This window comes from Trachemys scripta, chromosome 4, assembly GCF_013100865.1.
Source record: "Trachemys scripta elegans isolate TJP31775 chromosome 4, CAS_Tse_1.0, whole genome shotgun sequence".
Taxonomy (NCBI): Eukaryota; Metazoa; Chordata; order Testudines; family Emydidae; genus Trachemys; species Trachemys scripta.
This window is the reverse complement of record NC_048301.1, coordinates 114,809,865-114,830,508: the sequence shown is the minus strand read 5'-3', so window position 1 is coordinate 114,830,508 and position 20,644 is coordinate 114,809,865. Positions and strand designations below refer to the sequence as shown.

General features: G+C 49.2%; 1 protein-coding gene across 2 annotated transcripts in view; it reads right to left on the bottom strand.

Moving 5' to 3' along the window:
* Nucleotides 1–16,432: 16,432 nt before the first annotated feature.
* Nucleotides 16,433–20,644, bottom strand: part of LOC117877393 (NACHT, LRR and PYD domains-containing protein 3-like) — a 138,842-nt gene continuing 134,630 nt past the window's right edge. For both annotated transcript variants that reach the window (XM_034770486.1, XM_034770487.1), the window contains one exon: nt 16,433–17,114. In XM_034770486.1, coding sequence (XP_034626377.1) covers nt 17,018–17,114 — 97 coding nt within the window. In that variant the 3' untranslated portion in view covers nt 16,433–17,017. The remainder of the gene's footprint in view (nt 17,115–20,644) is intronic.

Here is a 20,644-nt window from a genome sequence, read left to right as displayed (position 1 = left end):
TCCCATAACAGATATATGCTGGGCTGTCACGTGGGCATCCTCTGATACGTTCACCCAACATTATGCCATCTTGCAGGATTCCTCTGCAGACACCATTCTTGGATATATCTCAGCAATACCAGCCACTCAGAAACGCCAAGTTTCCAGCTAGGGACATTGCTTTATTGTCACCTACAGTGGCACACCCATGGGGACATCGTTCAAAGAAGAAGAGAGGGTTACGCACTTTGTGCAGTAACTGAGGTTCTTGGAGATGTGTCCCCCCCATGGGTCTTCCACTACCTGCCCTCCTCCCCTCTGCTTCAGAGCTTAATGTTTGGGCTCTGCATCAGAGAAGGAACTGAGGGCGGTCGGACCTCACAGCCCTATATATATGACTTGTGCACAGGGCAGGGGAGGGGAGGTGCACATGTGCCATCCGACAGGCACTGTTATTGAAGATATCTGATTCCAGATGCAAAGGTGCTGCCGCACTTACAGTGGAGCACCCATTGGGACACACATGTCAAAGACCCTCAATTACTGCACAAGCTGAGTAACCCTCTCCAATGAAAGTTTACCCCAGTAGAAGGCAGCCAGGTAGAAGACAGTGACTACACCCTCATCAGATGCAGGATGGTGGTGGCATGTGCCTTTGGAAGGCTGAAAGCCAGTTGAGATGCCTACTCATTCACAATGACTGCTCAGTACCCTCCCCAGTGTTGCTTCTGTCACTGGTACCTGTTGCATTCTCCATTCAACATTTGTGAAAACAAAGGAGGGAGAATTAATCCTGCATAGGCAGCAGGGATAGAACCTTTGCAAGATGCTTTATGCCAGCCTGAAACCAGAGCTTGGGGCCTTAGTTCTGGAAATGGGCAAGCACTGCAAATTAGAAATGTGCTGGGCTTTCATATGCTGGATTTGTAAGAGGAGTGATTTGTACACTAATCACTTGCAATGTGGCAGGAGGAGAAGCCTGTGATGGGGCCAGATACCCCACCCAGCCAGACGTACCCTGCCAGCTGAGGGAAGTACTGGAGGGTTCCTCTGATGCTGCTTTTGCTTTTATGAAGGGGAGAGGGGACCTCTGAGCAGCTTCCAAGGGAAAGCAGGGTCCCCTGCTGATACCCCTGCTTGTAAGGGAAGGAAGCCCCTGCCTGCCAAGGAGGACATGTGACAGCCCCTTCAGCAGATAACTCTAGTGTGATTAGCCCTGGGACACAGCATATGGATGGAACCCTGGTACAGGGATGGGACCATGGCAGGAAGGGTCAATGTCATGGTGTGCCTACTTCCCTGGATTGCCCTATCCTGGCCCTGCCTGCTGCTTCTGTCAGGGAAATTACCAGACCTTCAGCAGCCTACCCCATAATCAGTATTGACAGCTCTCACATTTTTTTGGTGAGTCACAGGGATTTTGGCTGGGGCTGGAGCCCGTCTGGTGATGATAGGAGAAACTCCAGCCTTATAATTAATTTGAGCTCTGCCTTTGGGAAATCCCCCTATGATTGGCTGACTGCTCCACCTGCTGGCCTTCTGGGGCAGAGCAACCAATCAGAGCTGCTTAGGAAGAGCTCTCCCCACTCCCAGCCCCTCCCTTCCATAACTGGAAGCCATTCTCATAGGAGCAGGGGGAGCAGAAAGAACGCAGCAGCTTAGGGCTGTGAGCAATGAGGCTGGGATAGATGGCACGTCTACTCCTGCCGCCTCCCTCCCAGCAACATCTGGCCTAGGAAGGCACAGGAGTGGGTGAAGAGCTCTTGGAGCCAAGTCCCTCACCCCAGCCTGGGAGATTGGGCAACACTAATTGTCTCACAGACACACACTGGGAATGGGCAGGGGGAGTTCAGAAATCAAATGACAGACCAAAAAACATAATGTCTTTTAAATGTCTCATTATTTCTGATCTCTTGAAGTGGCAACGATGCTTCTGCTGTCACCACTGCAGCAGGTGGCACTAGGCCCTCTGAGTGTCCTCCTGCCTTCACAAAGGGAATCACTAGACTCTGAGTGGTTTCTGCCTCCTGTTGCTGCAGCTGGAAGTGAATGAGAAGGTCAGTGGGGAGGGGGGGGGCAGAAAAACAGACCAACTCTGGATACAAAGTGTGGTGGGTGCGGGCACCCTGGTTCACTCAACAGTCTTCAAATTCCAACCCACATGCCTTGGAGTGGAGACTCCCACTTGCCTCCCATTAGGGCCCAACCTCTTGATTCCCTTCCACAGCCTTTAGGGAGGTAGGAATCTACGCCAAAATAAATGCTGAACACAGATATTTACCAATTCCTTTTTCTGGGCAGGGACAAAACCACAATTAGTAAGAGGGACCTGTGACACATTGTATATGATTTTATTAAAATATGCGAATGAGTGTGAATATAATGTGTTACTGGAATATGCTTCATGCAAAAGGTCTCTTGTAAGGTATCATTACAAAGCTTATAATCTACTGAGTGTGGTCATCCTATTTGTATAAATGTATCACTCTTGTGTCTGAAACTAGAAATATGAAATATAACTCTGAGGGCCTTTTGTAATTATGCAAAGTGTGAGCAGTTAATGGTGGTTTGGAATCTTGATGGCTCCCATCAACCGGGACAATTGACTGTGGATGGCTCTGTTTGCAGGCAGACCTTCCTGTGAGTCAGGCTGGGAGGAATGAAGGCTTGGGGTCTTACAGTGACATGTGATCCTGTCACCTGAACTGGAATCCATCTTTAACCTGGTGCTTTTCCAGTGAGGAGGGGTGGGAACCCAGAGAAGGACAAAGGATTCCCACCTTATGCAAAAGATATATAAATGGGTGGAACAGAACAAAGAGAGAGCCATCATGAGGAATCCCCTAGCTACCACCTGAGCTGGAACAAGAGCTGTACCAGGGGAAAGGATTGTGCCCAGACTAGGAAGGTGTCCAGTCTGAGAAAGAAACTTATTAAAATATCTCTAAGGGTGAGAGTTTACATGTATTCAGTTGTATTAGGTTTAGATTTGTGTGTTTTATTTTATTGTACTTGGTAATTCACTTTGTTCTGTCTGTTACTACTTGGAACCACTTAAATCCTACTTTTTGTATTTAATAAAAATCACTTTTTACTTATTAATTAATCCAGAGTATGTATTGATGCCTGGGGGAGGGCAAACAGCTGTGCATATCTCTCTATCAGCATTATAGAAGGCAAACAATTTATGAGTTTACCCTGTATAAGCTTTATACAGGGTAAAACGTATTTATTTAGTGTTTTGACCCCAGTGGGAGTTGGGCATCTGAGTGTTAAAGACAGGAACACTTCTGTAACTTGCTTTCAGTTAAACCTGCAACTTTGGGGACTCGTGGATCAGACCCTGGGTCTGCGTTTGGAGCAGACGGGTGTGTCTGGCTCAGCAAGACAGGGTGCTGGAGTCCTGAGCTGGCAGGGAAAGCAGGGGTAGAAGTAGTCTTGGCACATCAGTTGGCAGTTCCCAAGGGGGTTTCTGTGATCCAACCCGTCACGACCATTAACGGAGCCCTATGAGAAAAATCACCCTGTAACCCCAGCAGTAACACATACACTAAACAACAAAATAACCCTTGTTTAACTGACACATAACCCGAGCTGCCCTCCAGCCTCAAACCCAGTGATTGCTGATGCCTGGGTGCAGTGTGAGCTTAGGGTGGTGAGTCCATCACAAACTCATGCCACTAAGACCTGTATGTTACACTGCACCACATTGTCATTTCTCACGTGGTCACACAATTGATCACATGGCGATCACTGCCATTCAGGAGTGAGAAATATAGGCTGCAGTGTAACTTGCGATGTTGGACTTTTTTGTTTCTCTGTGCAGATAGAGATATGTTTTCCAATTAGGCCATTAGTACACCTAAGGTGTGTCTGAACCGAATCACCACCTCAACAACACTATGATATTCATAAATAATTGACTTTTAATTCTCCACTTATTTTTCAGATTATTGGTAATATCCTGCAATGACTACAGAGATAAATATGAAAGAAATCCTTCTAGATATACTGGACAATCTCTCAGGGGAAAAGGAAGGCGATCTTGAAAGATTTAAATTCAGCTTAGAAAATGCTAGCTATGGAGAAAAAGGGCCAATCCCAAAAGGTCGGCTGCAGGAAGCTGACACTCGGTTGAAACTTGTAGAGCTCTTGTGTGAATACTACAAGGAACATGGTGCAGTGAATGTAGCTATATCGGTCCTTGAAAAGATCAATCTCAGAGATTCTTCTGATAAACTCAAGAAGGCAACAAAGAAAGGTAAGAAAACCTAATGTTCCTGCAACTTCTGAATCTTTCTCCCTTTTGAATATTCCCTGAAATGGGTGCAGGAGGAACAGCTACAATCTAATTATTAAAATTAGGGAGGGATAGCTCAGTGGTTTGAGCATTGGCCTGCTAAACCCCGGGTTCTGAGTTCAGTTTTTGAGGGGGCCATTTAGGCATCTGGGGCAAAAATCTGTCTAGGGATTGGTCCTGCTTTGAGCAGGGGGTTGGACTAGATGACCTCCTGAGGTCCCTTACAGCCCTGATATTCTATTCTAAATTGGTTGGGAAATGGATCTGTTATCTCATAAAAAATGTTTAGATTTTGAAATTTTTTTCATCCCATATTGCGACAGAAACTTAAAATGTTGAAGTTGTTCAAGAATTGAAACGTTCCAAAAATTTATATTTTGGATCAATCAAAATGCTTCATTTTAAAAAATGTGAAATGTTTTCATTTTGACCTTTTAATTTTTTTATTAAATATAAATATAAGGTCTGGTCTACACTATAGCCGTAAATTGGTACGTCACTATGTTGCTCCAGGTAACGTGGTCATACCGACCTAACTCCCATGTACACAGCACTATGGCAGTGGTAGCCAACTTAGCTACTGCCTCTCCAGAAGGTAGATTAACTAAACTGACGGGAGAGCACTTCAGTAAAGTGCTACAGTGGCACGGCATTTTAAGAGTAGGCATGCTCTGAAATGCAATACATTTGGAAAAGACAAGTCATTTCCCAATAAAAAATCAAAATGTTCTGTTCCCAAAAAATGTTGAAACAGGATGTTTCATCAAAATGCTCTTTCAACAAAAAAATCGTCAGAATGGACATTTCCCACAAAATGTTTAGATTTTGACAAACTAACGTTTTCCTACAGAAAAAAAGTTCCATTGGAAAATTTTCAGCCATATCTACTAATGACAGATTACTAGATCTGAGAACAGATTCAAAAGTCTGAGTGCTGCAATGCATCCATTTAGATCAATGTATGGTGTTTCATAGTGTCTGTGTGATTGGATGGCCTCTTTCCTTGCAGTAGTTCTTACTGATATATCCACAGATTAGCTGCAAAGTCAATAAATAAAAACTCAAATATGGGTATTACAAACCACAGAACAATACATCCAATACTGGTTAAATCTTACTCCATTGACAGGACAACTTCAATATATTCCCCTTTTAGGAATCCCTTTTGCTGTTTTCTTTTATTTCTTGCTGTATTTACCCAATCACACTCAACTGCATGTAGCCCTCCCCCAAGGCAAGAAGTGTAACCCACTACACAGGGAACAAAACACAATAATACAAATCCCAACAAATGAAATGCCACATCCAAAATAACAACGTAACAAATGGTGTCCTGTCCTGGTGGTGACAGGAAACAAAGGCTCTAGGGAAGGAAAGGGTTATGGTTAACTAATAAATGCTACAACATTAATAATACAATACATTCCCCACCGCCCACCATTCACTACTGCACCACAACCCCCAGAGATTAGTGTAGCAGTGCTGCAAACGTTGACCAGTTTAAAGAAAACAAAAGGGGACCTTTTTCACTCCTAGGTGGGGCAGGGCCCTCTCCTGGCACCTTGGTTTGGAGTCCTGTGGAGGCTTCAGTTGGCTGGCACCAGTTTGGTTCTATGCCTCCCTGCATGCCGGTCTCCACAGGTTTGGAACTGTCTGACCATGTGCTGCATCCCACAGCAGTTCAAAGACCTCCTTTGTCTGAAGTGGGAATTAATCAGAGATTCCCTGAGCTGTTTGGCTTCTCCCCCAGCTCCTAACTCAGACAGCCCAAACTTGAAGCTAAAACTAGTCCCTTTGTCTCTGAGTCAGGCTGTCCCCTACCACTGAGGGACTGAGCAGTCCTGGCTCATTACTGGCCCAGGAAACTGCCTCTATAAATCACTCCATACATCTCAAAAAGAATTTTACTGGACTATTCAGAAACATTCATCATTGTGGTGAGAATAAACTGCTGCCTCTAGAATATAAATTTTCCTGCAAGTGCCCTGTGCCTGTTCTCACTTGTGGGATCTAGATGCCTCTGCTGCAAGCTCTTGGAGTCTTCAAGAGAGCAGTTTCTGGAGCCACTCGCCCCTCTCTCCATGCAGGATTCTCAGGATATTATGGAAGGGCTGCTTGTATTCCCATAGTTATGGTTAAGTATGCCCCAAAATCACCAGCAGAATGAACAGCAAAATCAGCCTCCTTTTGTAGCACCTTTTTTCAGACCAGGCGCCATAGCTAGCACTGGGATCATGGAACCCGCTCAGATCACCGCGGCAATTATGAGCACTATGAACACCACGCGCATTGTCCTGGAGTATATGCAGAGCCAGGACATGCCAAGGCGAAACCCAGACCAGCCGAGGAGGCGATTGCAGCGCGGCGAAGAGAGTGATGAGGAAATTGACATGGACATAGACCTCTCACAAGGCACAGGCCCCAGCAATGTGGAAATCATGGTGTCACTGGGGCAGGTTCATGGTGTGGAACGCCGATTCTGGGCCCGGGAAACAAGCACAGACTGGTGGGACCGCATCGTGCTGCAGGTGTGGGACAATTCCCAGTGGCTGCGAAACTTTCGCATGCGTAAGGGCACTTTCATGGAACTTTGTGACTTGCTTTCCCCTGCCCTGAAACACCAGAATACCAGGATGAGAGCAGCCCTCACAGTTGAGAAGCGAGTGGCGATAGCCCTGTGGAAGCTTGCAACGCCAGACAGCTACCGGTCAGTCGGGAATCAATTTGGAGTGGGCAAATCTATGGTGGGGGCTGCTGTGATCCAAGTTGCCAGGGCAATGAAAGACCTGGTGATATCAAGGGTAGTGACTCTGGGCAACGTGCAGGCAATAGTGGATGGTTTTGCTGAAATGGGATTCCCAAACTGTGGTGGGGCCATAGACGGAACCCATATCCCTATCTTGGCACCGGAGCACCAAGCCACCGAGTACATAAACGGCAAGGGGTACTTTTCAATGCTGCTGCAAGCCCTGGTGGATCACAAGGGACGTTTCACCAACATCAACGTGGGATGGCCGGGAAAGGTACACGATGCTCGCGTCTTCAGGCACTCTGGTCTGTTTCGAAAGCTGGAGGAAGGGACTTTCTTCCCAGACCAGAAAGTAACCGTTGGGGATGTTGAAATGCCTATCGTGATCCTTGCGGACCCAGCCTACCCTTAATGCCATGGCTCATGAAACCGTACACAGGCAGCCTGGACAGTAGTCAGGACCTGTTCAACTATAGGCTGAGCAAGTGCCGAATGGTGGTGGAATGTGCATTTGGACATTTAAAAGCGCGCTGGCGCAGCTTACTGACTCACTCAGACCTCAGCGAAAAGAATATCCCCATTGTTATTGCTGCTTGCTGTGCGCTCCACAATATCTGTGAGAGTAAGGGGGAGACATTTATGGCGGGGTGGGAGGTTGAGGCAACTCGCCTGGCCGCTGATTACGCACAGCCAGACACCAGGGCGGTTAGAGGAGCACAGCAGGGCGCGGTGCGCATCAGAGAAGCTTTGAAAACGAGTTTTGTGACTGGCCAGGCTACTGTGTGAAACTTCTGTTTGTTTCTCCTTGATGAACCCTCCAACCCCGCCCCGACCCGGTTCACTCTACTTCCCTGTAAACCAACCACCCCACCCTCCCCTCCCCACTTCGAGCACCGCTTGCAGAGGCAATAAAGTCATTGTTTTTTCACATTCATGCATTCTTTATTAATTCCTCACACAAGTAGGGGGATAATTGGCAAGGTAGCCTGGGATGGGTGGGGGAGGAGGGATGGAAAAGGACACCCTGCATTTTAAAACTGTAACTCTTATTGAAGGCCAGCCTTCTGATGCTTGGGCGATCATCTGGGGTGGAGTGACTGGGTGGCCGGAGGCCCCCCCACCGTGTTCTTGGGCATCTGGGTGAGGAGGCTATGGAACTTGGGGAGGAGGGCTGTTGGTTAAACAGGGGCTGTAGCGGCGGTCTCTGCTCCTGTTGCCTTTCCTGCAGCTCAACCATACGCTGGAGCATATCAGTTTGATGCTCCAGCAGACGGAGCATTGACTCTTGCCGTCTGTCTGCAAGCTGACGCCACCTATCATCTTCAGCCCGCCACTTGCTCTTTTCATCCCGCCATTCAGCCCGCCACCTCTCCTCTCGTTCATATTGTGCTTTTCTCATGTCTGACATTGACTGCCTCCACGCATTCTGCTGTGCTCTATCAGCGTGGGAGGACATCTGGAGCTCTGTGAACATATCATCCCGCGTCCTCCGTTTTCTCTTTCTAATGTTCACTAGCCTCTGCGAAGGAGAAACATTTGCAGCTGGTGGAGGAGAAGGGAGAGGTGGTTAAAAAAAGACACATTTTAGAGAACAATGGGTACACTCTTTCGTTACAAGGTCGCATTTTTCCTCTGCCTGCCGGTTTGGTATGAGAGATCACTCACGCAGTGCCCCAGGCAACATATTTCGGCTTGCAGGCAGCCATGGTAAGCCACAGTCTTTTGGCTTTTTTAACCTTCTTAACATGCGGGAAAGGTTTCAAACAGCAGCGCATTTCCCATATCAAGGATGAATTGGGTTGGCCATTTAAAATGGGTTTTCAATGTAAAAGGAGGGGCTGCGGTTTCCGGGTTAACATGCGGCACAAACCCAAGTAAACCACCCCCCCCACACACACACCCGATTCTCTGGGATGATCACTTCACCCCTCCCCCCACCGCGTGGTTAACAGCGGGGAACATTTCTGTTCAGAAGAGCAGGAACGGGCATCTCTGAATGTCCCCTTAACAAAATCACCCCATTTCAACCAGGTGACCGTGAATGATATCACTCTCCTGAGGATAACAAAGAGAGATAAGGAATGGATATTGTCTGCATGCCAGCAAACACCGGGACCATATGCTGCCATGCTTTGTTATGCAATGATTCCAGACTACGTGCTACTGGCCTGGCGTGGTAAAATGTCCTACCATGGTGGACGGGATAAGGCAGCCCTCCCCAGAAACCTTTTGCAAAGGCTTTGGGAGTACATGAAGGAGAGCTTTCTGGAGATGTCCCTGGAGGATTTCCGCTCCATCCCCATACACGTTAACAGACTTTTCCAGTAGATGTACTGGCCGCGATTGCCAGGGCAAATTAATCATTAATCATTAAACACGCTTGCTTTTAAACCATGTGTAATATTTACAAAGGTACACTCACCAGAGGTCTCCTGTGTGCCCTGAGGGTCTTGGGTGAGTTCGGGGGTTACTGGTTCCAGGTCCAGGGTGACAAACATATCCTGGCTGTTGGGGAAACCGGTTTCTCCGCTTCCTTGCTGCTGTGAGCTACCTACAGTACCTCCATCCTCATCTTCTCGTTCCCCAAACCGTCTTCCCTGTGTGTTTCTCCATTGACGGAGTCATAGCACACGGTTGGGGTAGTGGTGGCTGCACACCCTAGAATGGCATGCAGCTCCGCGTAGAAGCGGCAAGTTTGCGACTCTGCCCCGGACCTTCCATTTGCTTCTCTGGCTTTGTGGTAGGCTTGCCGTAGCTCCTTAACTTTCACGCGGCACTGCTGTGTGTCCCTGTTATGGCCCCGGTCCTTCATGGCCTTGGAGACCTTTTCTAATACTTTGCCATTTCTTTTACTGCTACGGAGTTCAGCTAGCACTGATTCATCTCCCCATATGGCGAGCAGATCCCGTACCTCCCGTTCGGTCCATGCTGGAGCTCTTTTGCGATCCTGGGACTCCATCACGGTTACCTGTGCTGATGAGCTCTGTGTGGTCACCTGTGCTCTCCACGCTGGGCAAACAGGAAATGAAATTCAAACATTCGCGGGTCTTTTCCTGTCTACCTGGTCAGTGCATCTGAGTTGAGAATGCTGTCCAGAGTGGTCACAATGAAGCACTGTGGGATAGCTCCCGGAGGCCAATAACGTCGAATTCCGTCCACACTACCCCAATTCCGACCCGCAAAGGCTGATTTTATCGCTAATCCCCTCGTCGAAGGTGGTGTAAAGAAACCGGTTTAAAGGGCCCTTTAAGTCGAAAGAAAGGGCTTCGTTGTGTGGACGTGTCCAGGCTTAATTCGATTTAACGCTGCTAAAGTCGACCTAAACCCGTAGTGTAGACCAAGCCTAAGGTGCCACAAGTACTCCTGTTCTTTTTGCGGATACAGACTAACACGGCTGCTACTTTGAAAACAACACTGTGACCCCAGGAGAAAGAGCTTTAATCATACCACTATGTGCCAGATTTTCCAAGGAACTCAGCACCCACAACTGGGGCTGGATGTTCAAGGGGACTGAAAGTCCCATTTACCCAGGGTGCTTAGCTCTTCTGAAAATCCGACCATAGAAGTCACAAGCTACTGCATGCTGAGCACTTTAGAAAGCCTGGCCCGATGTGAAAGGACACCTGTGAAAGGAGCCCACTTGTAACTTACCCCAGTTTCTGCAGTTTGAGTGTTTCAGTCCTTCACAGAACTGTTTCACACCTGAATTGTCCATTGTTTTTTCTCCCAGGATCAGCTCTGTCAGCGTCTGGTTGGTGCTGAGAGCAGAGGCAAGATCCCCACAACAAGCAGCTGTGAAATGGCAACCACTCAGTCTGCAGGAGCCAGAGATATACAAAGATTTGTGACTGCTTATTTTTGCCCCATTCGCTGGCATCAGCAGTCTTCATTCTAGGCATGAATGTTGTGCCTGGCTGCCTGTGACCCCAGTGGGATGTTCCAGCAGCCAGGGATAAACCACTGTGCTCTGAGAGGAGCCTTTGGGATTATTCATAAACTCCAAGGCCAGAAGGGGCCACTGTGATCATCTGCTCTGACCTGCAGTATAGGACTTCTCCCAAACAATTCCTGTTTGAACTAGAGCAGAGCTTTTAGACAAAAATATTCAATCTTGATTTTAAAATTGGCAGTGACAGAGAATCCACCACAACCCTTGGTAAATTGTTCCAGTGGTTAGCTATTCTCACTAAACCTTATTTCCAGTCTGAATTTGTCTAGCTTCAACTTCCAGCATTTGAACCTGTTATACTTTCCTCTGCCAGACTGAAGAGCCCATTATCAAATATTTGTTCCCCTTGAGGTACTTGGACACTTGATCATGTCTCCCCTTATCCTTCTCTTTCCCAAGCTAAGCGGATTGAACTCTGTCACTATCAGGCAGGTTTTCCAATCCTTGCATTATTCTCATGGCTCTTCTCAGGACCCTCTCCAATTTATCAACATCCTTCTTGGACTGTGGGCATGAGAACTAGACACAATATTCCAGCAGCTGTCACACCAGAGCCAAATACAGAGGTAAAATAACCTCGACTCCTACTCGAGATTCTTCTGTTTATACATCCATTAGCGCTTTTGGCCACAGCATCGCCCTGGAGCTCATGCTTAGCTGATTATCCACTGTACCCCTCAAGTCTTTTTCAGAGTCACTGCTTCCCAGGATAGGGTTCCCCCACCCTGTAAGTGTGGCCTACATTCTTTGTTCCTAGAGGTACACGTTTCTATTGGTCTGTACTAAAATGCACATATTGTTCACTTGCGCCCAATTTCCCAAGCAAGACAGATCCCTCTGTAGCAGTGACTTTTGCTCTAAATCTCTACATTATTTCCCATTTTGCTATTTTTGTGTTATCTGTAAACTTTATCAGTGATACTATGTTGTCTGCCAGGTCATTGATAAAAATGTTACAAAGCATAGGGCCAAGAACTGTGGGACCCCAATAGAAACACACCCTCACGACTTAAACACTACAAGCCCTGGAGGGAATACTTTACCATGTGCAGGTAATGTGTCAGTTACTATGTGTTCTATATGTGATTGTTCAGATGAGTTGAAGGGAAAGGTAGATTGAGGGTCTATTTCTAATGGGTGGGGTAATCCTAACAATATCCTGTAATGACCTGCTGGTTCCCTACTGGATACTGCCCCCTCTAGAATGGTATGAAGAGAAAGGACTAAATCCTAGGCTACTCTGATAGAGGACGGACCTAGATTAGCCTCTCACCAGTAGGGGGCGCTCTGTTAACCAGAATGACAAGGAAAGAGACGTGACATCCTGTGGACAGAAGGGATCAGGCCGGGAGAGAGAGATGGCCAGTGTGTGTGAGAGGGAGCAGCAGGCTGCAGGCAGCGAGGACAAAAAGCCGGGCAGTGGTATCCTGAGAGCCAGGGCAAGGAGGCAGGTGGGAAGGTGACAGCTGATCAGGGAAGCAGGCTGTGGCTGGCGGGCTGGGAGCAGCAGCACCAGGACATGTGGGGTGGAGCAGCCTGCAAGCAGGAGGTGAGAGGCAATTGCTAAGGCTGGGTGACAGGAGGACACCAGAGATGACAGGGCTGAGCTCTGGCCAGTGGGATTACGGACAAGCTCTAAATTGTCTGCCATGAAAAGGATGAGCCAGAAAGGCCAATGGAAAGGGGTGGCACACCTGGGTCTTCGGCGGCAATTTGGCAGCGGGTCCCTCACTCCCTCTTCACCGCTTGGGGCAGTAAAAAAGCTGGAGCCAGCCCTACATAGAGGCTATAGAGCTGCTCAGCTGACTTCCTGAGGATTCCCCTGCACTGGAGAATCCCCAGGTGCCTGAGAGCAGGCACTGCGGCTCCTATTCACCCCACTGCTGTCCCCAGTGCAGGGGCTGAGAGCAAGGGAAAGGAGGGGAGGCAGGAGTTCAGCTGACCCTGGCGATCCCTGTTTGCTGGAACATCCCACTGGAGTCACAGGCAGCCGGGCACTACTTAGAGCAGCGCTGCAGGTTCTCTAAGTCACGCCAGGCCCCACGGTGAGGGGAACACACAGGTAGCTGACAGCCATGTGTGAACCTTCCACCCTCTTCCCTTAACTCTGTCTCTGAGCCAATTACATCACAAACAGCATGTGATTAAACTTCAGTGCTGGAGTCCCCACCTGCTGTGTGTTAAGGGCTGGCAGTAGGAATCAGCCACTGCTCACAGCCTTGCCCCACAGGGACTTGAATTTACTCCTTCCTGAACAATGTCACAGAGAATGGAAATCAGTGGCAGCTGGGAGTGGAAGTGGGGGAGGGGGATGGAGTCAATACTGAGAAGGGAAAGGGAAATGTTTCAAGCAGCACATGCAGGTGTGTGTATATAGATACTGACCAAGAGGGAGGTGATGCCAGGGAGCCAGTGCACATGGGGCAGGGAGCAGGGTGTGGGCTCCAGGAGGCAGGGGAGCAGAGGCAGGGTGCCATGGCACGTTGCTTCCACACTAGCTGTCTGACTACAGGGCAGTTTTACCCTGTATCGAGTTTTACCCTGTATCCACAGAACTGGGTCTATCTTTGCAGTTTCAATGCCCTCTGGGTACTTATACCACAATTCTTGGCACAGCAATGGATTGTGAGAAATCAGGCAACGCATTCTGGGAGCCATAGGCAGTTATGGGAGATGGGGTCAAACACCCATAACTCGCCAGGCAGTGTGACCATTTCCATTTCCTACTCCCCTAGAGTCACCCCAGCTGGACGAAGAGGACTCACTGTCTGCTCAGAGCAAAGCAGGAGCAAAGTATGACAGCACCAAAAACCAGGAAATGAATCTGTCTGTCCAGAGCATGGTCCCTCCACAGCGCCCCCTTGGGATACAAGGGTGTTTTATACTCACCCAGCCCCTTGTCAGCCAGCCCCAGGCTGTCAGCACTACAGGCTGAGACAGAAACTCACCTCTCTGACTGGTTCCACGGAAGCTAACCCCTTCTAGGCCCAGAGAAGGATAAAACTCCAAGAAAAGCAAACAGCTGGTCCCAAATGTGTCATGGGCCTTCCCCCCATTAACCCTGACCCAGTGTGGGAGAGGACTAGATGACCTCTTGAGGTCCCTTCAGCCCTACAAAGACCTTAACAGCAGAACAGGCAGATGAAGCTGGATCATCCTTCAACAGCAAGGTAGGCAGATGAAGGATGCAATGGAGGAGAAACCCCTGGTTGTCTTGGACTTCCTTGCCACCGGACACAGGTGCCTCTTCCGCCAAGATTTGTGTGGTTGCTGGTGTGCAACGGCTCCCCTACATTAAACTACTTACGCGCGGGCTTCTTTCACAGGAACAACTTTTATAAAACCTGTGGAAGAGTCATCCTTGACCTCCAGGGATTGAGGATGACAATAACAACATGTCTGTGACTCCTTCAGGGAGCCTCTGGCCAGCCACAGCCGAGCTCAGTGTCCTCTAGGCACCCCCAGAAAGTGTCCTGAGACAACTGTTTCTAGCCCAACTCACCTTCCTCTCAGGATGCCTGAACCATCCACAGTCATGGGAGCAGGCTCTGTCCTCGGCCAGGCCTCACCCTAGGAGTTGGGGACTAGAGGTTTGTGCTCCTCCCAGAGCCACCTCCTGCAGAGCCGGGCTTCCCCCCTTTGAACTGTCCCTCCAGTCCTGACATGCCTGGCAGGTGCAGCAGCACAGGGCTACTTGAACCCATGGCAGCTCCCTAACCCCTTCATGTCTGGGGCGGGATCTGGACACCCATCTTCACACCAGCCTTGCTCAGATGCAGCTGTGTGGACATGGGGCCGTGCAGGGGAGAATCACCTAGAGTGTGTTAGGGCTAAATTCCATTTTGAATTACCCCTGTGCAGCCCCTTTGGCTTCTGCAGGAACAACCCTGCGCTGGCAGGTAGATCCTGGGTCTTGTCCACGTGTAATCTCTATGGTCAGTGGAGCTGCACGGATGTAACTGAGGGCAGAATTTGGCCCTTGTGACCCAGCAACATATTGGCTCCATCCCAGTCCTGTAAGAGAGGAGTTACCATATCAACCAGTCCAGGTTTATCAGGATAAGCTTCTGCATGTCCTGCTCAAATTGCTACAAATTCATATACTGAAAAATCCAATTGATGGCCACTGAGCTAAGTTGCCTTTGGTATAGAGGGAAACAAATATACACTTCTTCAGAGAGCAGAAACATGTTAAAAGCAGACATAAGATGCTCTACACATTCCCCAGAGAAGGATGAGAGATGAGGAGCATTTGAAAACAGGTGAGTGACACCTTCTCTGCACTCTCATTGCTAGTCACACCTCAGCCAGGCATTACTGTCCCTCCAAGAACCTGGAGGCAGACAGAGCCTACGAAAATCCACCTCCACATGCACTGGAGGCTCAGATTTTGTGTCCAATAACTTCACCAGGAGTCCTGGGACTCTCCCTAAAATATCTCACCCTTCTGCGTTGTTTTCAACTCTTTTTATAAGACTGCACTGTATGAGAAAGCTGCAGAGGTGCCACTGAGCATGTAATGGATCTTCATCCACACTCAGAGTTTGTGAACTAGCTTAGGACTCTCCCTGAGGCCACTTTTCAATTACGGCGGGGGGGGGGAGGGGGAGGGGAGAGTGGTTCTATTGCAGTTGTCATGAACAGCTGAGTTTTGAAAGTGCTTTAAAATCCACTTGTGTAATTAGCTAAGCCTGGAAATTGCTAGGCTAGTAGAAGGTCCAGGGTAGAGTTTGTGGTTCAAATTTGGACTCATTTGGTCAAGAGGTTCCCACATTACATCATTCCCTGTCCACCACATGAACAACCGTCTTTCAAAATGCAATAGTCTTCTAACACTTCTTAGCACTGAGCTAAAGAAAGTTCAGTCCTCCTCCTACCTGGTCAAGCCCACAAACAAGTACACACACTGTGTGTTGTGGGGGTGGGTATCTTAATTGTTGTCTAATGGGGCCTGCATGCGTGTTGTATCTGTATGAGCAAGGGAGTGGTTGTGAGGTGAGCTTGTTCACTTGTCCCTCCTCAGTCATGCACCAGGCTTAACTAAAGCAGCAACATCTGTCTAGTCACATGGGGCGCCTGTTAGGGTTTTTTAAAATACCAGGTGATCAACCGTGTTGTCCTTAGCCATCTCTCTGTCCTGCTCCTTTGTTCTTCCCTCCCACCTGGATATTTCAGGTCCTTTTTTGTCGCCCTCACCACTTTTCAGAAAAAACCAGGAGCACCCAGAGAATGGGGGGGGGGGGGGAAGAAACACACCCCTCCCCCTTTTAGCCAATCAAACTGTCATTTTGCCAGCACACACCTCTGAAAGTATTGACTGGAATGGATAAGAAATTGGGACCATGAGAAAATTTTTGTGAAACATCCCTGAGGGCTCCCCCCCCCCCCCCCCCCCAGCTCTGGAGAATGGGAAAATTCTTTTGCATTTAGCAGAAATTCTAAAAGTGCAGAATTATTTCTTGATACATGATCTTTATTGAACTCCAGCAAAACTGACACAAATATACATCCAGGATAAGCCTCTGTTAGAGATGGATACAGAAAAATGCTGACTTAATAGCTGTGGAGTTGTGTAAAATTACAACCCCCTTGTAAATATACACGTAATAGTATGAACCATTGTAAGAGAAGGACAGTTCCCCTTCGGACCCAAGGATAGTTCTTGAGTCTCCCCCCTGCACTGACAGACTGAAAAGGGGAGGTTTCCAGACCCCTCCATCTCATAATCCCGCATCTCTACCTCCCCTAGGCCCTGATCCCCTTTCTCCCTCCTGCCCCCCGCCCCCACTTTTCCCTGAAAACAGCTACCTCACTGCACAGTGAGAATAGAGCAAACCCAGCTCCTACTCCTAAGCCTCCTGCCTTCATGCAGGAGGGTTGGCCCTCACAATCTCTACCCAGCCCCCTGCCACAGATGTTGACATTTGCTGCTGGAGTCCCTGGGGATGGCAATTTCAATAGGGGCAGGTGTTCTCCAGCTGCTCCCGCAGCTAGTGGCAGGGCAGCCAGGTCAGAGCTGCATTGGTGCAGTGGCTCCCACTCACCAATCCAGTATCTGTATAACCAGATCAGGTTTTGTGTCTTTCACAGCATCCAGCTCTGCCCTCATATCTTCAGTTAAATACTCTTTCTTCAAGCTGTGGGGAAAACAGGGAAGAAAAAGGATGTGTTAACTCTCTCTGCAGACACAACACCTGAGCCCACAGACCCTAAAGCCCAGCCATGCTCCCACAGGATCTGTCACTGCCCGGCCTGCTGATCTCACTGCCAGCCAGGTGCCCTTCCCTTAGGGAAGGGGGAGAGAAGCGCTGGTGCAGTCCGTAGCCTGGCCTGTTCCCCCCACACCCCACTCACCTTGTGAGCTCTGGGCAGGGACAGCAATGTCCTTTTTGGATGTAAAGGGCTGGATTGTGCAGCCCTTACTCAGGGCAGTGAGCACTTACTGACATGGACATCCCATTGATCGCTGTGGGACTACTCAGTGTTTACAGGGAGCAGGGACTGCAAAAATCCAGGTCACAGAATCTCCCTATGGAAGAAGCATGATCTCAGCTCTCAAGTGCTCCTCACACCCCCTCCCCACAGGCATCAGTAACACAGCTCTTGAAAGGGGAAGAGTTTTTAGCAGCTGCTGTGGGGCTGCAGATTTGGCCTGACACTGTTGAAAACAGGTGGGAACTCCAACTCCACCCCGGCTGCAAGAAGACAGGAACATTTCACTTACTCTTGTATTTACTTTTACAGCCAGTTCAGATGAATGGGGTTTGTCTGTCTGCATTCAGTTTGGTAGAGCAGAAGCCAGTGCTCCAGTTCAGAGCATGGTGCTTATCATACTGATAAGCCAAGGGCCAGCTCTGGCCTAGGTTGTAGGCATGAGCTAAGAACTGAAACTCACAGCTGGAAGCCAGACCAGCTGAGTGGTATTTTACTATCGTTCAAAGGAGATGTTCAATGTATAAGAATGTGTTTAGTATTTAAACTTCATGAAAATCTGGTGGACTGTAGCATGCATTGTTTTCACTTATCTGTACCCTGTTCTAATGTAATAGCAAATATTTACATTGTATGTGCCTCCCTAAGCAAGTAACTCAAACAAGAAAGAAGCTGTCTGTAATGCAGATTAAGAACTCGAACAGAGAGGGCTGGAGTTATACCTTACGTCCCCCTAGGCACAGCATCTTCAGTGCCCCCCACCCAGATACCCTCTCTATAGCCCTCCACAACTGCACAGCACCATGCGCACCCCCTCTCCCCAGCACCAACCGCACAGCCCCACCACCTCAATTGCCCAGTACCTCCTTGTAGTGCCCCACTCCCTGAGAGTATGGGCTGCAGCAGGCCAATGGGCCTGCACAGACAAGGAGCCAATCAGCGAAGGGTTTATTGGGAGCCAATCAGGACCCAGGTTGGAGACAGCCAATCAGGGCCAGGCTCAGCCCTATAAGAAGGCTGCCCAGGAAGGGAGTAAGGAGTCTGTCCCAGGCCTTCAGCAGGGGAAGGGCTGTCTCCTGAGCTGGGAAACTAGCACCTAGGACAGCGCAGTGCTGGGCAGGCCTAGGGGAGCAGAGGGTAACTCTGGTGTCTGCCAGTCTGCAGGCCCTGAAGGGAAGGGCCTAGTTAGTGTGAGGGGCTGAAGGGGAAGCAGCCCAGGGATGTGGACAGACAGAGGAAGAGAAGGAGGGCAGAACGGCTGCCACTAGAGGGTCCCTGGGTTGGGACCCAGAGTAGTGGGTGGGCCTGGGTCCCCCCATTGCCTTGCACCTGGCTGACAGGAGCGGCCATCTAGAGCTACACCAACCCCCTGCCAAGAGGGGTGTGACTTTAGGGGTGCAGTTGGCCACATTGGCCTGGTGCAGAGAGGCACCTGATTGACACCCTCCCTCCGGAAGGGGGTGAGGATGGACTAAGGGGCAGTGGCCCTGAAGAAGACTCCGAGTTGGTGAGTGACGTGGGCTCAGACATGCCAACTGAGGGTGAGACAGTGGATGGGACACCACCAAGAGGGGGTGCTCCACTGGACTGAGCTAATTCCTGAGACAACCAGTAGGAGGTGCCACGGTGGTGAGTCCCAGCCCTGTTTCACTCCTACAGATTCCCAACTGCCCAGAGACTCAACACACACAGGTCTTCCCTGCCCCTCACAAGCCCTGCAATGCCCAGCACCCCCCAACTCCCTCAATGCCCAGTGACCCCACAAACCCCCTCAGAGACCCACTCTCCTGTGCCCTTCCCCTGCAGCCACATTCACCAGCCCCACTGGAGGTGACTATATCTGCCCGGCTAAGCTGGAAGCGCGGCCAGGGCCGGTCGGGGATCGCTCTGACCTCTCGGAACAGTGATCAGCCAGGCTGGAGCAGGAACAGGAGTGGTGCCTACCCAGGCCAGACTGCTTCAGGACCCACTTTCCTGGCATGGCCTCATGTGTTGCTCTCCTGAGCTCTTCCCCTGCCATAGGGGGCTGCTTTGCCTTCCCTGCTGGCAGGAGTGCTTCAGCCAGGCTGCATGGGGCCATCTCCCAGTCAGTCTCCCCTGCCCCTGCTGGGGCCTGGGAGTAGCAAACCTTGAATTTTTAGGTGCCCCTAGAATGACAGTGCCACGAGGCATGTGCCTACTGTGCCTAATTGGAAATCCGGCCCGGCTAACAAAGGTGTTAATTCCTGCACATTGAAAGCAAATGGTCACTGTGTGTGAGATCAAAGATCAGTCTCTAAATGCATTCCTCTTTTTCCCGCCATGAAGAAAGAACCCATGTACGGCCATCGTGCTCACGTGGTTTCTGTGAGCAGAAGCTATAAATATGGGCACAAGAAAAAATTCTTAGTCTTTTGACTGTTGGAATTCTTATTTTAGTTACCACTAATAAGTGTCCACTCCCATATATGCCTCATTCCTGCTATGTTCATCTTCTAAAGTTCTGCTCCGTTTGTGCTGAATTGGAACCAGTTGGATCACGTTACTGTTCTGTGATTTAATCACCTTCATCTCTGCTACCTTTTGAAATTATAGACTGTAACTCACCTGTAAACATATCTTTACCTGCTTTAACCTCTTAAACTCATTTCTTTTTCTGGGGGTATGTCTACACAGGGATGTAAGCCTAGGGTTAGTGGTACTGGAGTCACCTGACCTCTGTCTGGAAACGCTGAGCTTGAGCAACTACTCTGCATTTTAACCCAAGGTTAAGTTTTCTGACCTGTGCTTGAACCTAGACTCTGGCACCCACACTGCAGTGCACAGACCCCAGTCAAAGTAACCCAATCCCATAGTGCCTAGCGCCCGCTCCCCCTCCAGTGTCAACACTCCAGCCCTACGAATGTGCTGCACTCTACTTACTGCCCACCCAATTTCCTAATGGTGATGGTGCTGTTGATGGGATTCAGGTGCCTATAAGGAGCTCCTTTGGTGGCTGTTGCAGTAGAATGACTGCAGCTTGTGAAAATATTGAACTACCCTCTAATCTGAGAGTTGGGTTCTCCACCTCTAGGCAGAGTCACACTGGCAGGAAAATGCCCATGTGCTTCTGTTCTGAGGCTAATTAGGACATCAGTCTCCAGGACCATCAAACTATTCAAATGAAACTTTGCAATTAATTTTTAAAGTGGGCCGTTCAATGAAGGTGGTTTTGTGTGGTGGTTCTTTTATGTATTTTTGTTTTGACGTTTGACAT